This window comes from Phyllosticta capitalensis, assembly GCF_038381095.1.
Source record: "Phyllosticta capitalensis strain CBS 128856 chromosome Unknown BKA78scaffold_6, whole genome shotgun sequence".
NCBI classification, from domain to species: Eukaryota; Fungi; Ascomycota; class Dothideomycetes; order Botryosphaeriales; family Phyllostictaceae; genus Phyllosticta; species Phyllosticta capitalensis.
The window spans coordinates 677,703-700,839 of record NW_027117444.1 but is presented as its reverse complement, the minus strand read 5'-3'; the positions used below and the strand labels follow the sequence as shown (position 1 = coordinate 700,839).

The 23,137-nt window shown below is 56.3% G+C and overlaps 8 protein-coding genes across 8 annotated transcripts; 6 read left to right on the top strand and 2 right to left on the bottom strand.

Annotated features, from left to right (window-relative positions):
- Window positions 1-795: 795 nt before the first annotated feature.
- Window positions 796-3,039, bottom strand: BKA78DRAFT_353489 (uncharacterized protein; the record flags this gene model as incomplete). Its single annotated transcript, XM_066891567.1, has 1 exon — window positions 796-3,039. The coding sequence occupies one exon, from the start codon at window positions 3,037-3,039 to the stop codon at window positions 796-798; it is 2,244 nt and encodes a 747-aa protein (XP_066743238.1).
- Window positions 3,040-3,216: 177 nt separating this feature from the next.
- BKA78DRAFT_147846 (mediator complex subunit 13 C-terminal-domain-containing protein) lies at window positions 3,217-9,280 on the top strand. The gene is made up of 7 exons (XM_066882894.1): window positions 3,217-3,591; window positions 3,647-3,893; window positions 3,944-6,318; window positions 6,441-6,705; window positions 6,753-6,992; window positions 7,041-8,096; window positions 8,144-9,280. Exons 1-7 carry the CDS (start codon window positions 3,550-3,552, stop codon window positions 9,082-9,084), a joined length of 5,166 nt encoding a protein of 1,721 aa, XP_066743237.1. The 5' UTR covers window positions 3,217-3,549; the 3' UTR covers window positions 9,085-9,280.
- Window positions 9,281-11,244: 1,964 nt separating this feature from the next.
- BKA78DRAFT_296277 (uncharacterized protein) lies at window positions 11,245-11,715 on the top strand (the record flags this gene model as incomplete). Its single annotated transcript, XM_066886598.1, has 1 exon — window positions 11,245-11,715. The coding sequence occupies one exon, from the start codon at window positions 11,245-11,247 to the stop codon at window positions 11,713-11,715; it is 471 nt and encodes a 156-aa protein (XP_066743236.1).
- A 279-nt stretch (window positions 11,716-11,994) lies between these two features.
- On the top strand, window positions 11,995-14,909 carry BKA78DRAFT_353487 (autophagy-related protein 13-domain-containing protein; the record flags this gene model as incomplete). Its single annotated transcript, XM_066891566.1, has 3 exons — window positions 11,995-12,240; window positions 12,290-12,385; window positions 12,432-14,909. 3 exons carry the CDS (start codon window positions 11,995-11,997, stop codon window positions 14,907-14,909), a joined length of 2,820 nt encoding a protein of 939 aa, XP_066743235.1.
- A 154-nt stretch (window positions 14,910-15,063) lies between these two features.
- Window positions 15,064-15,813, top strand: BKA78DRAFT_147762 (uncharacterized protein). The gene has a single exon (XM_066882893.1). The coding sequence runs from the start codon at window positions 15,218-15,220 to the stop codon at window positions 15,776-15,778; it is 561 nt and encodes a 186-aa protein (XP_066743234.1). The 5' UTR covers window positions 15,064-15,217; the 3' UTR covers window positions 15,779-15,813.
- Window positions 15,814-16,123: 310 nt separating this feature from the next.
- BKA78DRAFT_371274 (Bud-site selection protein) lies at window positions 16,124-18,151 on the top strand (the record flags this gene model as incomplete). Its single annotated transcript, XM_066892704.1, has 1 exon — window positions 16,124-18,151. The coding sequence occupies one exon, from the start codon at window positions 16,124-16,126 to the stop codon at window positions 17,909-17,911; it is 1,788 nt and encodes a 595-aa protein (XP_066743233.1). The 3' UTR covers window positions 17,912-18,151.
- BKA78DRAFT_147751 (uncharacterized protein) lies at window positions 18,152-19,325 on the bottom strand. The gene is made up of 3 exons (XM_066882892.1): window positions 19,099-19,325; window positions 18,678-19,049; window positions 18,152-18,579 (listed from the first exon to the last, which is right to left on the bottom strand). Exons 1-3 carry the CDS (start codon window positions 19,118-19,120, stop codon window positions 18,392-18,394), a joined length of 582 nt encoding a protein of 193 aa, XP_066743232.1. The 5' UTR covers window positions 19,121-19,325; the 3' UTR covers window positions 18,152-18,391.
- BKA78DRAFT_147740 (eukaryotic membrane protein family-domain-containing protein) lies at window positions 19,179-22,422 on the top strand. The gene is made up of 2 exons (XM_066882891.1): window positions 19,179-20,973; window positions 21,019-22,422. Exons 1-2 carry the CDS (start codon window positions 19,360-19,362, stop codon window positions 22,345-22,347), a joined length of 2,943 nt encoding a protein of 980 aa, XP_066743231.1. The 5' UTR covers window positions 19,179-19,359; the 3' UTR covers window positions 22,348-22,422.
- The last annotated feature ends 715 nt before the right edge of the window (window positions 22,423-23,137 follow it).

Sequence of the window (23,137 nt, the reverse complement as noted above, 5' to 3'; positions counted from 1 at the left end):
GGAGTACTTTTCTGTTGACGAGGTCATTTTGCCAGGGTTGCTGGTATGTCAGACGGGACAGACGCCTCTGGTAAGGGCGACAAGGTGACCGGATGTCTCTGAATGACGCCGCTTGTATGCAGAGGATGAGTTTCAGAGGCTGACAAGAGTCGGACAAGTTAGTCGCGACACTTGTGCGAGGCTAAATAAGACAAAAGAGAAGCAGAAGCATGCCAGAGATGCAGGAAAAAACTGACGAGAGAAAAAAGATTATTGCAGTATAAGGCAAGACGACGCGCGCACGACTCCATCTTCAAAGCACACCATCAGCCATGCGGTTACAAAAAAGTGGCGGTCCTGACATCAGTGAGCCGCTGTCCAATGCCGCCAACGCGAGTGGTCGACGTGCGCCGGCGGGTCAGTTGCGGAGTCGTGAGCTGCGATGTCGTGATTGTCGGATCGGCTTGCGCGAGACGAGCCAGTTTGCCCATGTCCGCGGGCACGGAAACACCACGACTCGAGTAGATAACCAAAGGACCGAGATGTGTGAGACTCGGTTCTGACGATGCGCTGCTTAAAAGCTTTGATGCTGCGGATTGCAAGTAAGCTGGGGTATGAAGAGGTAGGAAGATGCAAGTGATGCGCCCAAGGATGCTCCCTGCATGGCTCCGCAATGCTAGACTGCCGCCGGAAATATATCTTCATCCTTCACATTCAATCCTTTAGAACAGACGAAAAGAAACCCCAGACTTTTCCGAGATCCAACTCCAGAACGCCGCCAATAGCACTGCACAACCATCTGGGTATCTCCACACCCTACAACTTTCTAAATGTGTTGCCACTTGCGCTCCTCCTCTCCATTCTCTTTCTGTTGCGACCGTCCTTGTCTGCATCGCCGCTGTCTGCCTCGAACTTCTTGCCCTTTTGCTTCTGGGTGGGTGCAAAAGTAATCTCCCTCTCGCCCACTACACCGAGGCCACTGGCTCTACCCTCGCCCTTCCTCTTTTCCTTCAGGTTCGCCGCCAGGGATCCAAACGACTTGGCCTTGGCCTGGCCCTGCTTCTTGTTCGATGACGAGACGACCATTTGCGGCATCGGCCGGTGTCCGGACTTCTTGTACGAAGACGACGAGATGCGACCAGCATCCTTGTCTTGCTCCTTCGAAGGCTGCGTTCGCTTAGCTGGACGTTGTTCTTCCTCGCTGTCGCTCTCGCTGTCCTCGTTGCTTGAGCCCCGACGCTCGTCCAGAGCTTCTTCCTCCACAGCCGTGAGGCCTGAAGGCTTCTTGACATTGGTGCTCGGATTGATGCTCTGGAACTCGCGACTCAACTCGTCAACTTCAAAGTCCTCGTCCTGGAACAGTTTGGCGAAACGCGAATCGCTGAGCAATCTGTTGCCTGACGGCTTGGGTTCCTCCTCTTCTGCGGCGTCTTCTTCGTTCTCAACACCATCGACGTCCTTGGATGCCGCCTGCACAGCGTCCTCGTCGCCGCCGCGCTCGAGCACGCGACGCGCACGGCGGCGCTCGTTCTTCTCTTCCCGTTCCAGCATCTTCTCCGCAAGCTTGCGGTTGACCTTGACCTGGACCTTCTTGGAGCCGCGGATCCGCGACTCGCGCTCCTTGTTGATGCGCTCCTGGATACTCTTGGCGCGCTGCTCCTGCCACAGCTCTGGCTGGTTGATGAGCCGGGCCTCCTCGTACAGCTTTTGGTCGACAAAGTATCCGTGCATGTAGGGCCGCAGCAGGCTTGTGGTGCCAACCAAGTGTGCCATGTTGAGTTGCTCCAGCTCTTTGAGAGTGAGGAACTTGTAGTTGTCGTAGACCTCACCGGCCGACTTGCCGCCAAAGGCGTTGGGGTCGTCTGGATCTTCGGCCATTTCTTCGACCACGTTGTCCAAGAAGGCGCACCACTTTGGCGCGGGGCCCAGTTGCGGGATGAAGAACGAATGTTGCTGCTTGCCTTCGTTGGCGGTCAACAACATGCCGCTGTCCTTGCACCATTCGACGTGATGCATGTCGACGGCAGGCTCCACGTGTGTCCAAGGTTTTCCATCTTGTGGGTCCCAGATTTTTATGATGCGCTTGTCGGCCGACAGAATCTTGGGCTCAGTAACTTGCTGGGCCGTCGCTGTGGTAGGCTGCAGGAAGATGATATTTTGAATCGGGAGACCAAAGCCCTGATCCTTCTTGAGGGTCGGTACGGGAGAACGCAGGTCGTACAAATAGACAAGTCCATTTGATGTGCCCGAAGCGAGGGTAAGGCCGCTGCGGTCGAATTCGAGAGCGGTGACACCGACCCTTTCGCTCGAAAACGCTGCGTCCGGAGGAGGCCCCAAGACGCCGACTCTGCTTCTTGACCGAGGGTCCCAGAATTCTACCGTGCCCAGTGATGTGCCAAACCCAAGCAGGTTGTGCGACTCTTCTGCGATTGCTCCAACATTGACACTGCCGGTGTTAATTCCACCCTGAAGCGCACCGCCGCCCGCTGATGTAAAGTCATCGCCACCGACGTCGATTTCGTAGCCTTTCATGAACCTTCCGAGTTCGAGGTTGAGCCGAAACACTTCACCCATGCCATCTTGATTGACACCGACCGAGGGCACGAGTGCTTCTGTTGATCTTCGGTCGTACTTGAGATCTCTGCCATATCTGGGTATCCTGGCGGTGTAGTGGAGACCTCCTGGTGTGTGAAATTCGAGAGAGCGGTCGGTCTGGAGGTGGAGAGACTTGGAGTAGTCGGAGGACAGGAGGAGAAATGTTTCGTTGATCGTGTTCGTGTGTCGGGTCCAAGACAGGGAAAGATGCGGCAGGTAGTGGGTGTGAATTTGCGGTTTGTATGTTCCCGTACTCATCACCCAGTCGCCATCCTCGCTGACGCGGACGCACTGGCTGGCTTCCTCAAATTCAAAGTCTTGAAGAAGCTCGATGCGATTGGCGTATTCCGGGTCCTGCTTCAAGCTGCGCTTTCTCTTGCGGGCCAGCCAGTCTGGCAGCGGCCGCGCTGTCTGGGAGCCGGATATCGTATAGACGGGAACATCGGAGTGGTTGGTGACCTTCATCGCGGCGTGGCGGTGGTGAGGAAGAGAGATGGGTGGAACCGACTTGGAAAAGTTCCGCGCCAGAAAATCCCGTCGGGGATATGGGCGGAATTAGGGCTGAGATGGCCCGTGCGGTGCGCGCGCTAAGGTTGACGGAGGGCCCTCGGGGCCCTGAACGCCGCACCCACCGCACTTCATCAGATGTCCTCTATCAACGCACTTCCTACTTCGACTTTTCCGCTCCTGGCTTCGACTTCCACCTGTCATCATCGGGCCGAGTGCTCCTTCGACATCGGATCCTCTTTGCCTCGGTCAACGATGCAGGTGTCCAAGTCAATCCTGGTTGCGCGCGCCGACACATTACCTCTCTCGCCTCAAACGGGGCAAGCCCTGCATCTTGGTCACCCTTCTTCTTAATCTGAACATATCGACCCACTTTGTGTTTGATGAGGCTCTGTACTACTGCTCCCATCGTGGACCTGGAAAGATTCTATCATTTCAACGTCCCCTAGCCTTGTCTACTCTTGGCAAATGGATTCCCTCAAGTCCAGTAATACTAGTGTCACTGCGATTGTAAGGCTGAACCATCTCTTCTTTCTCCCATTTACCAAGCCTAAGTCATCTCTAGGGTGGTTACAGCGCCATCTCCTACAGGACCTTGGCTGCAAAGTCTGGCATTGAAGGATCAAGTGCTCGCAGTACGCAACTCGAGGAGCTTGGCACTATCGAATCCATCCTACGGGATTCCAAAGCCCTCGTATTTCTAGACGCAGACCGGCTGCTTCTATGGCTGTTCGAGCCTGGAACAAGTATCCCGGCATTCGATCATGACTCTCTGCAACAAGAACAGCAGGGCCGCGTGCCGCATCTACAGAGTGCGTCGCAACCGCTTCCTTTTCATCCGCTAGTTTCTGACCATTGCCAGCCGTCTCTGAAGCAACTCTGAAAGCTTCCGAGCTGGCAAAATTCGGCGGAAGAACACCTGGCTTTTCTGCTCAGTCTGGAGCTGGATCGGGCCCCAATTCCACAGGCGCTCGCGCCGCCAACGCTAGAGCTTTCCAACAAAACAACCAACCGAGTCACACGTCAACGAACTCATCAGAGTCTGGCAAGCATCATGACCCGCTCACGATCTACGAGGCGCTCATCTCTGCTGTCATTGCCTCCATTTCCTACCATTTGTCCATTTCTCAGAAAATGATACCCCTGAATTTTCGCACCTTTATTTCAAGCCCACGACTAACGCAAGATGAACATAATGACGATTTTGGTCAGGGTCTACAAAACGGAACCAAACTTCTCATCTTGGCCTTGGATGTCCATCTATCGACATCCGGGACCCTAGTAATTTCTACGTCCGTGTCAGATCGGTTGGTCCTCTATCAACTCGGGCCGACCTTGAAGTCACGAGACTCGGCGGATGACCAGGTAGGAGAGATTATCCGCGTCGCTCCAAGTGGACTGCTTGCCAAATACGTCGGTCCCGAAGTTGTCGGAGGGGAAGGTGAGCCCGGCGCACTGGTTCACTCCAAAAAGGGAAGAGCGATTGAGCAATGGAAAGTCGACGTGGAACGCTGGCTACTTCGAAGAGGTATCAACCTGTCCAAAATGGAGGGAGAAGTCAGATGGGCCCGAGTCCAGTTTCAGGTTCCGCATCCATCATCTCTCAGGGACAGTCGCGATTTGCCCAGCGGAGGATACCAAGAATGCATCTGGCCTTCTTCTCTCTGTTTTGCTCACATCTCAAGTTGCGAAACTGATCACACTCATTCAGTGGGACCAGAGGGCGATGCGTCATCTCCTGACGATGCCACCAGATGGTGGTCCAATGGCGAGAAGGATGCATTCCGAGATCCCCTCTGGCAGACTCACGACTGGTTCCTTGGAAAGTCGGAGCGCGAAAAAGCCATCGACTCTCGCAGGAAAGCTCGGGTGTCACAGGAGGAAAGTATGCACCCAGTGTCTGAACCAGTGTCGACTTATCCATCTTCTCCGCTGTATTCTCGCGGCTCAGCTTATGGAGATTTACAAGCCATCAGCGGCGTGTATCCTACTCCTCCAGATGGCGTGCTCGCTCCCAACACCTCTGGACCAACGCCTATGGACGGAGTCATCACTGGACAAGTCATTGGCGATTTTCAAGGAACACAAGGCCAAGCCAACAACGGTCAAGACGCGACCGCTCTGCCCGAAGCCGCATTTTCCGCTGGAATCACCCCTGGAGAGCATCAGGAATCGGTGCAGGGTAATGAGGCGCCAGCCACGGGTCAAGCGACAAGGCCAACCAATGGCGATGATCTTTTCGACGACATGGACGAGGAAATGTTTGGAGCAAACGATGTGACGGAAGCTGACTTCAATTTCTTCGACGATCCGGATGCTGCCGACTTTGACGACCTCATGGATATGTCTGGACCGCCCGTGTTCGATGATCCTCCCAAGCAGGATGTTCCCGGAGACAGTAACCTAGGCATCTCGCCCAATCTGCAGCTCTCAGGACCCCACACGACCGACCAGGAAGATTATGCAGAGGGGTTTGAGCTTGTCACAGCAGCTGGCACGGCCGAATCTGCGAAAGAGTTTCATGCGTATGAGCATATAGACCAAGATGCAGCAGAGCACAAACACACGCAACACGTATCTGCTTTGCAAGGCGATGATGGATCGAAATCTCGTGTCAAAACTCCCCGGCAACCCAGTCCTCCGCTGAGCCCTTCCACAATCAATCAACGACTGTTCGTTTCAGAAAGTGGAGGGGGGGACCACCAAGCTACAGAAATGAGCGATTCCAAAGCATCTCGACGGAAGAGCATGTTCGATGCAGTTGACTTTGGTCGGCAAGTGGCAGCTGCGGATTCGAAATACGCAGCGGATGGCCGATTCAACTTTGCTCCACCTGCCAAAGATTCCAAGGTTGGGGTAGGTCTTGCGTCACCAAACAAGCATAGGGGCCTTCCATCTCGCGAGCGGACGGCAACAACGATGATTAGAACACAAGCACAGACAGGCGTATCTGATCTCATCAAAAGTATCGCGGCTCCAAAGCGCCGTGATGACGGGTCCACGATTGACACCTATGAGGGCGACAGCGATGCCAGCAGCGACACTTCAAGCAGTTCAGCGTATGGCGAGGAGGAGCAAATTTCTATCGCCCCGACACGGCTCACTGCAGCCATGAGCCTGGGCCAGAAACGGTGGCAGCCCTCGATTGCTGGTACTCCTCTAGCCAGCACGCCAGGGGGGGTTTCCATCGACGCTAGCCAACAAGATTTCGCTCTTGGTGATCTGGATGGAGTTCCCGTAAGTCGAAGACTCCCCGTCAGCACCATCCTCTTGCGTCTTGCTCCTTGCAGCAACAATCCGCCATCGGTTTTGTTGGAATGGGTATAGAATATTTTTGCTTACCACCTGCCAACTTCTAGAATGAAATCCCTCCCCTTTCGTTGTTCGAACCTGGCCCATACGACTGGTCACTTGCATCGCTCCCATCCCCACGTATCAAAGTCAGAGGCCGAGGGCCCATGGAGAGTAGATCCCGTCGAGGTTCATTTTCATTGACGTCGGCTGCATCCACACCTGCTTCTGATGTTGGCTCGGATACGATGCCTGTTACTCAACCTCTGAGCGTGAAGGAAATCATTGCCGTTACCCAGATTTTTGTCGACCAAGTGGTTTTCTCTGGCCTGGGTAAGCAATTCATTCGTCGTTGAAATTTGCAGGACTAATGACGACAGACATGATTCAAAGTGCCAGTAGTCGCCTTTCTCGTGTTTTTGACCATGCTTTTCCCAGCTCACCCGAACTCGTCCCAATGCAGACCTTTCAGAGCATTGCGAAAGAATTGTTTGAAGCGGCCAGCGATTGCGATGTACTCAAGTACGCCACAATTCAGGATGTGATGCCTGAGCATCCAGCCTCGAGCGGCAAAGCCCAACCCAGACATATTCAGAGACGGAATCAGTCAGATCCTCACGGTACGTCTGCCCCACAAGTTTACCATTCTTTTAAGCTGATTCCATTAGCCAACTTGTTTTTCAACATCTCCACACCTCACGTACGTCTACATCGTGGCGATGACTTGTGGGATGTCCTTCCACCGGCATTGTCTTTTTGGGAACCTCTCGGTCTGGCACCAGCCAGCGGCCCAAAAAACATTGTCGCATACTCTGTCTTTCCTGCAAATCCGGACTTGAACGATGCAGTGTCGAGCTTTCTTGACAGCATTAGCATGGCATATGAAAGCGCCAAGTTTGGGAGTCACATACGAGGTCCGGCACTTGACTGCTCAGAGGGCGAAGGCCTGATTCCGGCAACTTTGAACAATATTGATGGTGACACCTCGAAGATTACGACTCCAAATTGCATTCAGGCCATGCGAGATGCTTGCATGACTCTTGGGCGAGTCTTGTCACGGATCAACTACAAGCATTTCATCAAGGCTGAAGACGGCGCACAAACCGATGCGATTGTCATTTACTTGGTCAACCCCTTTTCGAATCCTCAACACACTTGGCAACTCTGCTCCGCTTTCTGGGCCCTTTTTCAGGCATATGGGCCACCGATGCCTATTGCATCAATCACCAATTCAAAGCCAGATGTGGTTCTCCAGCTTGTCCCAATCAAGTACATCGCCTCGTCCGAGGCACCAATCATTCTTGAGCCCGCCTTTCTGACCAAAATGGCACGAGAGGTCTACGATCGTTGCCCTCCCAAAAGTCTCGGCGATGACCCTTCGGCCTTGAGCATTCGCACAGCCCCTTCAATACAACTCGAGGAGACGCTCCCTAGGAGTATTCCATTCCGCCTCACATCGGATCCACCTTCGAACTTGTTGCAAGAAAATTCATACATCCATGTTGGGTACTCGGTTAGTTTTGACGGGACATGGATCACAGCTGCCTGGACGGACAATGCTGGAAAGCACCAAACCACAGTCTCGTACTGTCTGGTCAATCGCTCGTTTGTCGAAGTGGCACGGGAGATTTTCCAGACATCACTCGAGATCATGCAGACCAGGAAGGTCACTTGGCGGATGTGCATTGCCAGAGCTGGAGTGATGGAAAAGGAGGAAGTAGAGAGTAAGTTGCACCGCAGTCTTTGAAAGGACATTTCTGACAATTGGCAGCCTGGCAGTCATTCCTGGCAGTACCCAGCCCACTCGTAATTGGCGCCGCGTTGATCTCCATAGACCCCAACCCCGTCTTCACCATCACTTCGCCTCTTCCAGGAATCACGACTGCCCAAAACCCGACGTCAAGCAGCATGGGCGTCTCGACACCTGGGACTCCACAGCCGGGAGTCTCTCCTGATCAACACGGCTTCACGCCCGCGGCAACCCCGTCGGAAAGCACGAGCGCCGCCGACCCCTCCGCAGACCCTGAGGCGCGGCTCGTCGATGTGACAGACGAGTCGTGGGGCATCATCCTCCAGCACCGCCTACACAATACCAACTCGACTGTCGAGTTTCGACCCGCCCTCGCCAGCGGCTATCTCGTCAAGCGCGGTGCCGACGCCGAGACAGCAGCAATGGCGACCGCTACCGCGGCTAGCAGCAGCTCTGGCTACGGCGGCAGCGTTAGCGACCTGTCGGACACGCCCCGCGGTCCTATCGCCGTGGCTGCCAATCTAATCTGGATTGGCAGCACGGCGGGCGCACATGGCCAACAGCAGCGCCAAAACGCGGCGGGGATGGGTGCCAGTCTTGCGCCTGGCGACGGCGTCGCTGGCCAGAGCCCCAACAGCCCGCTTGCGTCGCCGGGAGGGAATGGCAACAACAGCGGCACAAACAGCAACGGTGGCAACAACAGCAATAACTCCTCTTCGACCAGCAACGCTGGCTCAGGGGCCACGGCTGCCCAAGGCGTCGGCGTCCCCGGTACCAACGCCTTCGCTAACCAGGCGGCCCGCACGACCTACGATACGGTGCTCCGCGAGTTCCTCATCATGTATCGCAACCTAGGCCTGCTGGCCAAGCTGCGCGGCATGAAGGGAACCAGGGGCGGCGCTGTGCCGTGGCATGTGGCGGCGGCGATGAGGGGGACGGAGGTGCTTGAGAAGTTGAGTTGAGGGGAGGGTATCTATGAGACATGATTGTGGAAAGGAGCGGGAAGCAGAGAGAGAGAGAGTCTTATTGTGGTTTGTGCGTGCATGGACAGGACAGCATCATCTTTTTTTCTTGTTTGGTTCTTTGGCGTTGATCAAATCTTCATCCACACGTGTAGCATTCCATCATCATCATGGTACATAGGTAGCAGCAAAAGTAGCGACAGCAACAGGTTCCTGGCAGTGGAATTTACTTGTCATGTTTTGCCGTCTGACATGCCATCCAAAGCTCGAGCTACAGGCAGCTAGTTGCTGTATACGGGTGGAGAACAAAGTACCTAGGTACGCATCTGCCTGCCCCTGTCCATCCTGGTCTCGAGACCGAGACCAGACCCTGACTACACTGTGACACTGGATGACTACTGCACGTACCTGGCTCGCCATCAATCAGGGTGCGAGATGTTTCGCTTGGATGGTTTGGTTCGGGGGTCGCTGTGCTCGCGTGGGTGCGTGTCGAGGTTTCCTTTCACTCTTGCCTCAAACATCATCCTCGAAGCCATCGATGGTCCTCGAAGCAAATAGGAACCTACACACGCGACAAGCGAGCGAAACAACCCCCGCGACCACCCACCTACCTACATAGACAAGTTCCCTTATGATGGCCGTTCAATCCATGAGTCTTCACCTCAGCCTCGACGAATGACGTAAGAGCCCGCCCGCGCAGCCGACACACGAGGCCACCAAGTGCGCACGTGAGACGGTTGGCCGTGTCGTGACACCCAGCTCCCTGGGCGCCCGGGCCATGACGCCAGTGGCCCTAGGTTGGGGGCGTGATTCATGGTCATGATGATGGGGGATCGAGTAGGTGGTCGCGGCGGGCGGATCCAAGGGTGCCGACACGACGACGACGACGACGAGCGCGCGCGCGCGTGCTCCTGCTGTTCTGCTGTTCGTTCGGCGCGCATTCCACGCACGCTCGCTCGCTCCCCCCGACTCGACTCGATCGCACAACCTACCTACATAGGCAAGACAGGCAAGGAGGAGGCCAAGGGCAAGGAAAAGGAAAACGGAGGTAGGTTTCGGGGTCAAGAGCGCTCTAGCTATCCTCGACGTGAAATTTGGGCAGTTTGAGGCCGGGATTTAGGCTGAGAGAGTGCGAGACAGGGCCTAGTTATTTGTTCAGACTACTGACCCTGGAGGACAGCCAGTGAGTGAGGAAGGGGAAGGAGGGAGGTGTAATGTAGGTGGGCATGCGCGACGGGCGCCATGCATAACGTCATCTCGTGTGCATCATGGCTCCATGTCCATCCATCATCCCCCGGAGCTCCCCTTGTGCGATAACAGACGCACCCTCGGCGGGCAGCCTGATGGCTCTTGGAGGGCGCGAGTAGTGCTACTTATCGATTTTTATTTATTCTCGGTAGATGAGAGCCGTGATTAGGAGCTACGGAGCTATGATGTCAATAATAAGGTACTTTTTTTCCTCTTTGCTTTTCTGGGGAGGAGGGAGTTGGTGCCGAACGCATGTGTAGGTAGGGTTAAGGTTGAGCGGCCATGCGAGTCAAGGATGCCTGGAACTTGTTCTCCAAACGTGAGCACTTGCTGCAAGTGGTATGACTGTATGTAGCTACGTACAGATGAAAGGGAGGGGACAAGTGCGGAGGGACATGTGTGCATGGTGGGTGTTCCCCCTCCCCTCCACTCCCTCGTTCTCATTCCCAACGGCCGTCACAGCCTTGGGTGTAAGCAAAGATAAGGGCGCGATTCGCCGCCCTGAGCGCGCTTTGCGCGTCGAACGACGAAGCCTGCCCGCCTGCCTGGCCGAGGCGTTGAATGAACAGGGCACAGATGGTGGGTGGTGAGTGGTGACAGGTGAGTGGGTGAGGTGTGCGATGCAGGAACTGGGCGAGGCAAGCAACGGGCGGCGGCGAAGCTGATGGTGATGAGAATGAAGGTCGTTCCTGGATGGGCTGTGATGTTGTCGGCTGACCGGTCACTTGAAGGTACATGGGATGGACGTCGGGGGGTCGGATCGATCTCGGCGGATCCGCACTGGGAGGGAGACTCTAACAACATGAAGTGTAGGTACGAGGCTGGCTGTGATGATGACTACCGAAGAGAATTGTGCGCGATGGAAGCATCACCAGGTGTTGCTATGTCAGAGCGTGTGGGGTGGCCGGGACCATGGCCGAGCCCGCTGGTCAAGGATCGCCCAATCGTGCTACCCTCCAAGCTCTCGTCTATCCTTTGGAGCTTCCCCCAGAATCACCAACCACTAACCAACCCCATCCCGCCGCCAATCTCCCTGCACTGCACAAGCACTCCACTGCGCCCTCTCCCATCACAACCGCGACTCTTTACCTCCTCTCCTCCTACTTCTTTCTCTTCTCCGTCTCCACCTCCCGTCTCTCGCCTGCGCGCCGACCCGCTGCTCCACCGCCCTACTACTATCGCTATCAGTCATCGCCGTCCAGTCGTCACTCGCACCAGTCACATGGAGTCGCTTTGACCTCAACAACCGCCGCCCTACACCTACATCCCCTCGACTCTTCGCCGCAACCTCCTGCGCCTCTGCCCTCTGCCTCTTGTCTACCCGCCGTTGCCCGTCGTCCTTCGAGTCCTCCGCACCTAGACGTCCGCATCGACTCTCGTTGATACCTGAGGCAAATCCAGCGTCGACGCTCTTCACCACCACGCTGATCATGGCTGCCTGAATCCAGCGAATACCTGCATCACCCCTTTAGTCACTGCCGCCTGCGATTCTGCTGTGATTCCCCACCGCCGTCATTCGCCAATCCACCCGCCTCTGCCCTTCCCGTAATGGCTCCATATAAAGAAGTCTACACCACACACCAACCGTAACACCTGCTGAAAGTCCCCCTGCTTTGCGTCCACTTTCTATCCAAGCATACGACACATCTCCGTCTCCGAACAATGCATCAACATCCTCGGCCCTCCCCGAGGGGAGCCTCGGCCGCAAACTCGCCTCGCACAAACCCTACTCGGACCAACAACCCAAGAGACGCCGCCCATTACCGCTCCGAGTCCGCCTCGACCGTCACGTCTTACCAGACTGCCCGTAGTGATGCCGGCTCGGATTACATTGAGAGGGGAGACGATGTTTCCGAGGCTGGTTATGAGGAAGAAGCTACCATGAGGAAGCTTGGCCAAGTTATCATGGTATATTACACAAGTCCCTCATTTCGGCCATCGGACTGACTTCGTCCAGCAATTTTACAAAAAGGCAGCTCTCACTGTCCTCGAGTCGAGAACACAGCTTCCACAAGTCGTCAACGCCCACGGCCATATCCGCCAGAGCAAATGGGTATGTCGAGCGCCGCCAGACTATATACAAAGCTGACTTTCCACAGTTTAGTCTTGTGCTTGATGAGACAGACGTCTACAACGAAGACCTCCGGGAATGGACATCCTCCGATTTGATCAACGCAGCACCCCCTCCGATGTGCATTGAGATATTTCTCGACTTGAAGGACCTGGCGGACGGGGAGGCTCTTGCCGTTGTAGATGAGCAGGGGAAGCTTTGGGATGTAGCCGAGGCCTTGACCACGGCGACTCCTTTGACTTCGCGGCCATCCAGTCGTTCTGGCAGGCCCACCCAGGTCATTCTGGAGCGCTGGGCGGTCGAGGTCACGGACAACCAGAAGATGGATCCAGAGACTGTCAGAGCGACACTGCCAAATGTCTACAAAAACGCAATCGCTCTCTTCCGTTCGTTGTGTACCTTTACGCGTCTCGTACCTGCGTGGAAGTACTACAAACATGTTGCAAGGAATCCCATGGCCCAACCATCGCTGCCGCTGCGATGGCGCATCTCGAATGGAATGTTCAAGAGCCCTCGCCGAGACACCTTGGACCTTCCACTGTACCCAGCAGCCGAGCAAGTGGCGTCAACGCATGTCTTTGAGCCCGTCAAGTCTCCCATTGGTCTGTTGAGTATTTCAGTGCAATACCGCAACAATACCGGATTTCGCGTCGAGAAACAGGAATCAGTATTGAGCTCGCACTTCATGGGCATGGACGACCTCAACTTCTCGTCTTCGTTTCACGATCGTGAAACTGGCCGCGTACCGGGATCACTGCCAACCGGAAGAAACTTTCATCAGGAACAACCGGATCGCGGCCAGGCGTACGGGAGCTTGTCTACGTTTCACCAGGTCGGCCCGGCGACAGGAACCAGTCCCATTTCAGCCCTGCGCGCTGCCAAGGACATGGGCTCTCCTGAGTCGCCCCCTCAAAAGATACCACCAAATCATCGCACAGCGACGAGCTCCAAGTCGTCGCTTCGTGATGTTGCCGCAAGCCCAGCCTCCCCACGGCGCACGTCCGTCTCGTTTCAGCCCTCCAATCCCTTCAAGGCTGGATCGCTATCGTCATCACCTGTGCCCGGTTCGCATATCCCCCCGTCCCCTGGAACATCTCTTGGAAGGGCGACGGGTCAAGGAGCAGGCCACACACGCAACAGGAGTTCTTTGAATGCTCTGCCCCAGACTGCTCTCCGTACGCCCTCGGGTCACTCTTTGCCAAACGAGACTGCCATTGCGTCGTCGACTTCAAGTTCGCCGAAGCCTGCGCCCATTTCACGTTATAGCAGCAGCTTCAGCAACCGACGGTCAAAGTTCTCCTCTGGTGCCGGTGGCAGCAAGACGGAAGATGACAACAACAGCAGCGGAAAGGGCAGCGCCTCATCCTCTGCACAGCGCCTCGAAGGAGGCAGCTCTGGTTCGGTCCAGACTGATGAAGAGAACATTTCAGACTTCCTCAAGCTCCTCGAGCAGAAGAAGGAACTCAAGAGCCTGAACCGCACAGACTCGGCGTCCCGAGATGCATCCATGAGACGCACAACGGCCGCGCTGTCGAAATACCAGCGCATGCGTGAATCCAATGCCGCACTTTCCGACTCCATCTCCTCGTCCCTCCTCCTCCACCGCTCCTCTAGTTCTTCAAGCCGCAACCTAGCAAATGTTCCGGGCATGGTTGGCGGTGCCTCGGTATCCACTTCCTCCTCGCCAGGAAAGCCCATCTCGCCACACACACCTCATACCCCTGCTGTTCCATCCCGGTTGAGTGCTAACAGCATCATCGACTACGATGAGCAGCCACACCGTAGCCGCAATCCTCGCAGTCGCCACGACGTGGAAGATACTGGCGACAATGGCAGCGACTCTACAGCGCAGGATGAGCGCCCCGGTATGGCCATTCCAACTTCTCCGCGTGCTTGGCCTTTTGCGAGGAGGAGTTCGTCCGCTGCCCAGCAGCATCGAAACCAGCTCGAGGACGATACGGAGCTCTTTGGTATGAGAAGCGCATCTCTTCCTACAGAAGATCGCCCGGACCTGAGCCTGAGCGAGTTGTTGCACAAGGGCACGCAGGAGTCATCTTCGGGGGCGGAGGGAGAGTCTTCTGAGAAGTACGCGCCTGAAACTGACCCCTCTCCTGGAGCTATCATAGACCCACTCGTCCTTCGTGAGCGACCTCGTTCCACTCAGGGCACGTCTTCCAACCGCTCCGGCGCCCACTCCGCCACTCCAAGTCTCGCTTACCGCACACGCGTCAACACATCCACCGAAAGCGGTCGTCGTAGTGCTACCTCTGAACGCGGAGAGAGTGACAGTGGTGTTGCAAGTGGTCGGACGAGCCGAGGCGGTAGTCGATACAGCTTCTCGTCTCGACCCGTCTCTGCGGCGGCGAACTTGGATGATGACGAGCCGCTTCTTTTTACCATGAGCGAGCTTGGAGTGCAGGGTGGGAGGAGAAGTTTGGAGGAGTCGAGGGACACGAGGGATCCGATGACTCGGAGGAGGGGTGGCAGTCCATGGCGCGGAGCCTGAGGATAGGCACGTGGAATGACTCAAAGAATTTGCCAACGCACATGGATCACGCATGGCAACTGGGGCCCAGAATGTGTGTGAGAGCCGCATCATTCGTGGGCGCACCACAGGTCTACCATGACCTTTTGACCAACAAGACGCAGGCAGCCTGCGTGGTAACATTTCTCTCAGCTCAGCACGCACGACACGATTGGATTTAGGGGTTTCGACATCGGGTTATGGGACGGAATCGGCATTTACGGCGTCAAAATGATTTGTGTCAAGAGCTTTGCTGAGAATCATTGACAGGGTGAGAGAGCTCATGCGCCATGGAGGTCCCGGCATTCATACACACATTGCTTAGACTGGCGATGGTGGGCTGGATGCAACAGGTCGGATCAGCATACGACGGCGCCTCACTCTTTCCTCGCCTCTTCTTTTTTTGGTTTACCAAGTATTCTTCTCTCCCATCACGATACTACGCTGTTGTTTTTCCGCGAGTTTGCTGCTTTTTGTTTTCATCCGCTGCTCGTCAGAATCGCGGTATCTGCCACACTTTTGGTTTTTCGGTCCAGGTGAATGGACGCGGAGTCCATCATGACCGCACTTTCTTGTCTTTGTTGAAAGATGCTTCTTTTGCAGCATCACCACATCATCAACCTGGTCACGCGCCTTGCCAGCATGGGCTTCAGAAGAGCGCACTTTGTTGCGTTCCTTCAAACCTCGCTTGGCTTTCACTGTCTCAGTTCCCATGCTTGGGACAGATGGAGCAATTGCGCTCCTGGCATCTCGACCACGTTGCGTTGCGATTTAAGTCCCGTCATCTGTCTCTCAAATCTTCCACCACTGTTCAATATCATCGTCTTGTTACGCCGCTAGATCTCCTATGAACTCGTCATCTCGTTTCACATTTCTCTTCGAGACGTTTTTGTGTTTTTTCTTCTCTGGTTTGGCTTCCGTCAAGAGGGATGCTCGTGCTGTTGCAGTACATATGTTGGGATTGGATGACGAGCTCTCTCGTTGGCTGGAAAGGAAGGAAGGGGGTTGGACCGGATGGTTGGGATTGGATGGGAATTCGGGTTGGATACCAGACTGATCTGTAGGACTTGCATCGACAGTGAATGAGATTGAGATTGAATGGACTTGGCTTGGCTGTGTCGAGTGTTGAGTGAATTGAAGCAACCAATACTGTACAGAGTACCGTGGAGCGCGACTGGCTTTGGCGTGCACGAGTCATGATCACCGAAATCCGCAAATCCCTGACTCCCGCACTCCAAAAGTTTCCCTCCGTCGATCCAAAGTCGTACCTCAAACACCTCGACAAGACCGCACCCTCCTCGTCGACGGACACGAGCTGTGAAATCTCCGCGCCGTGCACCGCATCAATCAACACCTCGCCGACCAACCCTCCCATCCACCAATCCCTCGGAATGCCCAAACGCAAGCGCAGCGGCGCCTCGCCCGCGCACGACGACGACGTCAACCCACTCCTCGCGCGCCAGCGCTCCAAGCTCCTCCCGCTCCTCGACCGCTCCAAAAAACAACTCGTCAAGACGCTCAAGCTGGCGCGCGGCTTCGAGCGGCAAAAGCTGTCGCGGCGGCTCAAGACGGCGGCGGCGAGCGCCAACGACGGCGCAACGGTTGCGCGCGTGACGCGCGAGATTGAGGCCCTCAAGAGCGTGCGGTTTGAGGCGCTGGCTGAGGTGGGGCTGGGGCGCCAGTTGGCCAAGGTTAAGAGGGTCAGGGAGCATGAGGCCGTGCCGCCGTGGGTGCTGAGGGCGGGGAGCAAGGGGAGCGCGGAGTTGGTTGGGGGGAAGGAGAAGGTGGGGGGTAGGAAGGGCAAGGATGGTGATGATGGTGGTGAGGCAGAGGGGGAGGAAGGGCAAGGGGAAAATACGAAGGTCGAGATTGGCAAAAAGGAGATTCTTGACCTCCAGGCAAGATTGTTCAACGCGAAGGCGACGCGCGAGGTCATGGGCAAGATTGTGGATGAGGTGAGGGCGTGTCTGGGTGTGCTGGGCGACGAGAAGGGAGGGGACAACAAGAGCGCGAAGAAGGGCAAGGACACGGACGACAAGAAGAGCGCAAAGCCTTCGAAGAGGAAAGAAGAGGTCGAATCGCAAAGCGAGGTAGAGCTCGACAACGAAGAGCTGGACCGCGACATCGAAGAAGATGGAGCGGACGATGGCGACAGCGAGGACGAATTCGCCGGCTTCTCAGACCGCATCGCTGCGTCGTCTGATGAAGAGGAGGACGACGATGACAACATCGGCGTGCGCATTCCGCCTGGCTACAAGCCCACGCGCGATCTATCCGTCACTCCAGATCCATCACCTGCAGCGTCAGAAGATGAGGACGAGGAAGAAGTCGAGCTCGCAAGCACCGACTCGAATTCCGAAGACGACGACGAGGAGCAACACGCAACCTTCTCTCCCTCCGCCTCCACCTCCACCTCCCCTCCTCCTCCGACAAAATCAAAACGCACCGAGCTCGCCGCCACCACCGCCGCACCAACCAAATCCACCTTCATCCCGTCGCTCTCCGCCGTCGGCTACATCAGCGGCTCCGACTCGGACGCCTCGGACCCCGAAGACGTCGACGAGCGCGTCGCGCCGCCGCGCAAGAACCGCCGCGGCCAGCGCGCGCGCCAGGCCATCTGGGAGAAGAAGTACGGCGAAAAGGCGGCGCACGTGCAAAAGGCGCAGCAAAAGGCAAAGACGGACCGTAACGCCGGCTGGGACGCGAAGCGCGGAGCGACGGACGGAGGAGCCAGGGGAAAGGGTGGGAAGGGGGGTTTCCAGGGGAAGGGGGCCGGTGCTGGCAAGTTTGGTGCTGCACGTTATAACAAGGGTTCAGGAGAGGCGTCGGGCACGGCGGCCAACACGACGGCGCTGGGCAAGCGCAAGACGCCGCATCGCGATGACGAGGGCAAGTTGCATCCCAGTTGGGAGGCGAAGAAGAGGTTGAAGGAGCAGGCGAGCGCAAACGTCAAGTTTGAGGGCAAGAAGATTACGTTTGACTGAGGGGGCTCAGGGGGTTGGAGCTGTATGAGCGGTATCTCGTGGATTGGCTTGCTGGATGTATTTTGATACCACTGCCCGAGTAGCGCTCAATGGGGAATTCTCACACGACCGGACATCTGGATATGGCGATTTAAATTCTCTCAGAATCGAGAATCAACCGTCGCAGAAACCCGTTTCATACTGATCCCTTAGTCATGAGGGAATATAGATCTTCTCCTGTTGCCCTCGCTCAAGCAGGATTGATTGTTGCCTGGTCTTATCTCAGGACCACCGTCCACGCAACCTCTTTGGCGCTGATGTATGTGGGTTCATCTTGCTCCTCCAAGTCTTGAAAGGGCTCCACCACACTACTCACATCTTGGCCTGCTTCGCCGAAATGACAAACACAACATGCCACGCTCATCGACAACGCAAAACTCCGCCAGCCATCCTAAACGCCATCCAAGTGTCTCTGTCTTTCATATCCGTCATGTGTCCACATCATGCAAACTGATCATCCCAATCTTCTTCATCGTCGTCCGGCGGAGGCGGGGGCGGCGTCTTCTTCTTCATTAGGTCCTTGCGGTCGAGCGGGCAGGTGGTGTTGATCTTGAGCCACGGCCGAATGCATTCTAGGTCGAAGCGATGCGAGGGGTGGCAGGGGAGCTCGACGACCAGGGGATATGGGTCTAGATAATCACAACATCATCAGCAGCCACCCCAGGTGTGTATCGTACTGTGACTCCTCGCCTAGGCAGCAAGCAGGCAAGCAACAGGCAGCACTCACCATCTAAGAAAGGCAGCCCGCAAATGTTGCACTGATCATCCTTCTTCAGCGCCTTCTTCGGCACGCGATCCAGCGCATCGAGGAAGCTATCCGGGACGCCATGGACCTCGCGCGGGGGATTGTTCGCCAGATTTCGCAACTGGTCGATCATCTCAATGTGCGTGTCGCCGGAGCCTTGCATGAGGGCAATGGCGTCGGCGAGCATGTCGTACAGCGCGGCGAGGTCGGCCGGCGTCGGCAGCGCGTGCGGATTGTGCCGTGCTTCTCGCGAGTCGTCGAGCTGGTCCAGCGCAGAGTAGAAGGTGGACAGGTCCGGGCGACGCCCGCTATCGTTGTTGGGTTTGGCCTCGTCGGCCTTGATGCCGTGCTCCACTGCTTTCAGTGAACATGGGGAGTGTGCGATGTGAGTGGATTGGCGTACCTTCGTAACCGCCAGCAGACATCTCGAGGTTGCGAGGGGGGGCGATTGAGAAAGGTGGTGTTGTAGGTTTGGTAGAGCTTCGCGTTGGTGGGACGGTTCATTGTCCTTGGCTCCCGCTCCCCCGCGTCGCCGCCTCGCACACCGCTCAACCTGTCCCCAAACGTCATTGCAACTGTAACGCGACGCCGGAACCAGCTTGTTGAGCGTGTCGAGTCCGCGTGGGAAGCATGTCACTCGCCTCTACTTTGATCCCGCAGCGCCATGACCGAGCTGCACAGTCCACGAGAGCCCGGTGAGGCTTTTCCGGCTCTGAATTCCAACCGACAGCTGCCTTCGCCGCGCGAGTCGCCAGATCCAGGAGAAATATGGTCCTTCGACGAGGCCGTCCAGAGTGACACAACCGAGGCCAAGCCTCTGGGGAAGGAGGTTCCGAATGGCAGTGGGAAGCCTCAGGAGAATGGGCATGAAAGAAACAAAGTTGAGCGCAAGGAAGTCAATGGGACCAACCCGCTCGACGGCACAAAGGACTCCAAAGAAAATCGCCAGGAACCCAAGACACAACACGTCAGGAGGAAGAGTAGCATTGCTAGCCCGCGTTCGCCACGGAGCAGCGACGCAGACAAGAATGGCATCTTGAAGCTGTCGCCCCAGCAGATTCAGGAGCTCACATCTTCGCCAACGTCGCTGCCAACCCGACCCGCCGACCCTCTGCCCGAGCAGATGCCCACGCTGGAGGAGTCGCCTCTGATATACGAAAAGCCCGAGTCGGGAAAGACGTCGCGGTCGAGGTCTCCGGAGAAGCACGTCTCGCCGTCAGACGTGCTCAAGGCAAACGGCAATGGACAGGCGCGGAGCTCCGGGAGGGCAGGGGATCAAGGCCCGCTGGATGAAATCACAATTACCAAGACGGGCTCCGGCCATTCGAGGTCGGCGAGGCCGAGCATGTCGTCGCGGACCGTCTCGACGCCGCCCATCATCAGACGAAAGCACTCGTCGCGCGGAGGCTTGACCCCAGCGGTCGACGCCCCGCAACAACAAAGGAATCGTCCCGTGCCGCTGAACCTGGACGAGAAGAATTCCAGCGATAGTAATTCCCGGCTCAAGCCTTCGGCTGCGCACGACGGGCCTGTCCCATCGCCCATGCCGCCCAGTATTCCCCTTCCGCCTCTGTCGATACCCACGTACTTGCAATTAGAGCTTTCTTCCGAGAGACCGTCGCCTTTGTATATCCACCGCCCCGCTGTAAGCGATTTCCCGTATGAATCGTCCCGCATCAAGTTTGAGCGCTTGGTCAATTTCTTGATCCTTCCCTTTGAGCTAGAGCAGTCCCTGGGATTCGGCGCGCTGGCCTGTCTTGACGCATGGCTGTACACGTTTACAATTTTGCCGTTGAGGTTTCTCAAGGCCATCTGGATTCTGGCAAAATGGTGGAGCACCGAGGCGTGGAAGGAGGCGCACGGCATGGCCACCGTCATCTACTTGGGCACTGGTAGGTGGTGGAAGAGGAGACAAATGGGCGCGGAGAAGGCGGAGCCGCACGCAGCGAAGGAGATTGAAGAGACGCCCAAAGCCGCCTCGTTTCCCCTTCAGACGCCTCCGTCTTCGAGTAATCAGGAACGAACGCCATCCATCACAATTCCCGCGATACTGGAACCGCCTTCGTCGCGGAGGCCGGGCAAGAATTCCGTCTATCGTCACCGCAGGCTCAAGTCTGTGCCCTCCGCACTCCTGCCTAATCACAAAGCCGACCTTTTGAAGGGATTGCTGGTCATCTCGACATGTTTGGTTTTGATGCGGTTCGATGCGAGCAAGACGTATCACAACATTAGAGGGCAGGCTGCAATCAAGCTCTACGTAATTTACAATGTGCTCGAGGTTAGTTCAGCACTCCCATCCGGCAAGCAATGCTAACTTCTCTAGGTCTGTGACCGCTTGTTTTCTGCTCTCGGCCAAGACATTTTGGAATGCCTTCTCTCTCGCGAGACTCTAGATCGCAACGAAGACGGCCGCAGCAAGGTCATTCGGCCTTTTTGGATGTTCCTACTCGCCCTGGCTTATAATTCGATTCACGCCACAGCCCTCTTCTACCAGGTCATTACCTTGAATGTGGCCGTCAACTCGTACTCGAACGCTTTGCTGACACTGCTCATGTCCAACCAATTCGTTGAGATTAAGGGGACAGTGTTCAAAAAGTTTGAAAAGGAGAATTTGTTTCAACTCACTTGTGCAGACATGGTCGAGCGGTTCCAGTTGTGGCTCATGCTCATGATCATCGCTCTGAGAAACATTGTCGAGGTCGGCGGCCTCACCATCCTGGGCGACATGTCCAGCTCGAGCGCCGGCCTAGGCGGCAACGGCACGTCGGCGCCATTCAGAAGCCCCAGCATCATCCCAAAGAGCTTCACCATCTTCCCCAAATGGACAGGCCAGGTGCTGGGGCCGTTCCTGCTCGTCCTGGGCAGCGAGATGCTGGTCGACTGGCTCAAACACGCCTACATCACCAAATTCAACAACACCAAACCCACCATCTACGGCCGCTTCCTCGACGTCCTGTCCAAGGACTACTACAGCCACGCCTTCTCGGACCAGAACCTCACCAAGCGCCTGGGCCTGCCTGTCCTCCCCCTCGCCTGCCTCTTCATCCGCGCCACCATCCAGACCTACCACATGTTCCTCGCCACGCACATGCCCCTCCCCATCCCCAGCACGGCGACCAGCCTGTCGGTCGAGGAATCCGCCTCTGCCAGCTCCCCCGCCACTACCGCCGCCCTCGCCCACATCGACCACATCTTCCGGCGGGCCCTGGGCCGCTCCTCCTTCGGCGCCGGCGTCGCGGGTGCTCCCGCGCCCCCTCACTCCTCCTGGTGGACGGCTTCCTGGTCCCTCGACGACGCCATCGCCTTCGCCACCATGGTCGTCTTCTTCCTGGTTGTCTACTTCGTACTCCTCGCGCTCAAGCTCGTCCTCGGCATGGTGCTGCTGTCCTTCGCGCGCAGCCGCTACCGCGGCATGAAGGAGCGCGAGCGCATGGGGCACACGACGGACGGCAAGCGCGTGGGGGGTTGGGGCGTCACGGAGGTCGATGATGACAAGAAGAGGTGGATCTATGCCGATGATCCCGAAGGGTTTCGCGCGCTGAGGGAGCGCGAGGAGAAGGGCAAGAGGAAGGAGAGGGAGGAGAGGGAGGGCGGGACGGGCGTGCTGGAGGCGACGGCGCGGTATAGCATGGTTGCCAAGAGAATTTGGTAGTTGCGAGAGGTTGGTGGGTGTGGGTGTTGATAGAGAGGCAGAGGGAAGGGGGCAATTGAATGATATATATGAATGCCTTGACTTTTCTATCTGCTGCTCGACTTGATGCTTTACTTCATCTATGTACTCCTGAGAACTCCGTGCTCGTCTCAACACCTTGTTCTTCATCTCCTCTCCCCTACCCCCCGGCCGCCCATTTGTAGCAGTTGCAATGGCTGGGCATCACCACTAACACGCCTCTATTGACCGCCCCGGCGCCCATCCTCACCCAAAATCGCTCTCACTCCGTTCGAACATTGGAATCCACACCTCGACAACATTCTCCGTCTTCCATTGCAGCAACCCGATGCATGTCGGGACGACCGGTCTCTTCTGTGTCATCTTGCTCAAGACTCAAGAGCGTAGAACCAACCCATTTTCTTGACAGACAAATGGTACGCTGCCTTTGTGCGACGTGACAAAGCTCCAAGCGTTCGTTACTCAAGGCCGTCCATTGTTCAACGCAGTGGTATCTACAAACGGGCTGGATATAGAAGAAGACGAGGAGTTGCAAACATTAAATACTTCAGGGGGGAAAGCAGACCGTTTTGCACGCCTGAAACATTTTTCAAAGTGATCCAGATTCATGGATGAGTCAAAACCAGGTAAACGACGTGACAGGGTAGATGTCCGCTTGGAGCCAAACAGACGTACTCGGTGCTAACTACTCTCGCACAGGACACACTTGGAGCATGATCAGCACAAAAACTCAGATCTATCAAATCCCATATACTACTCAATTGAAACTTTT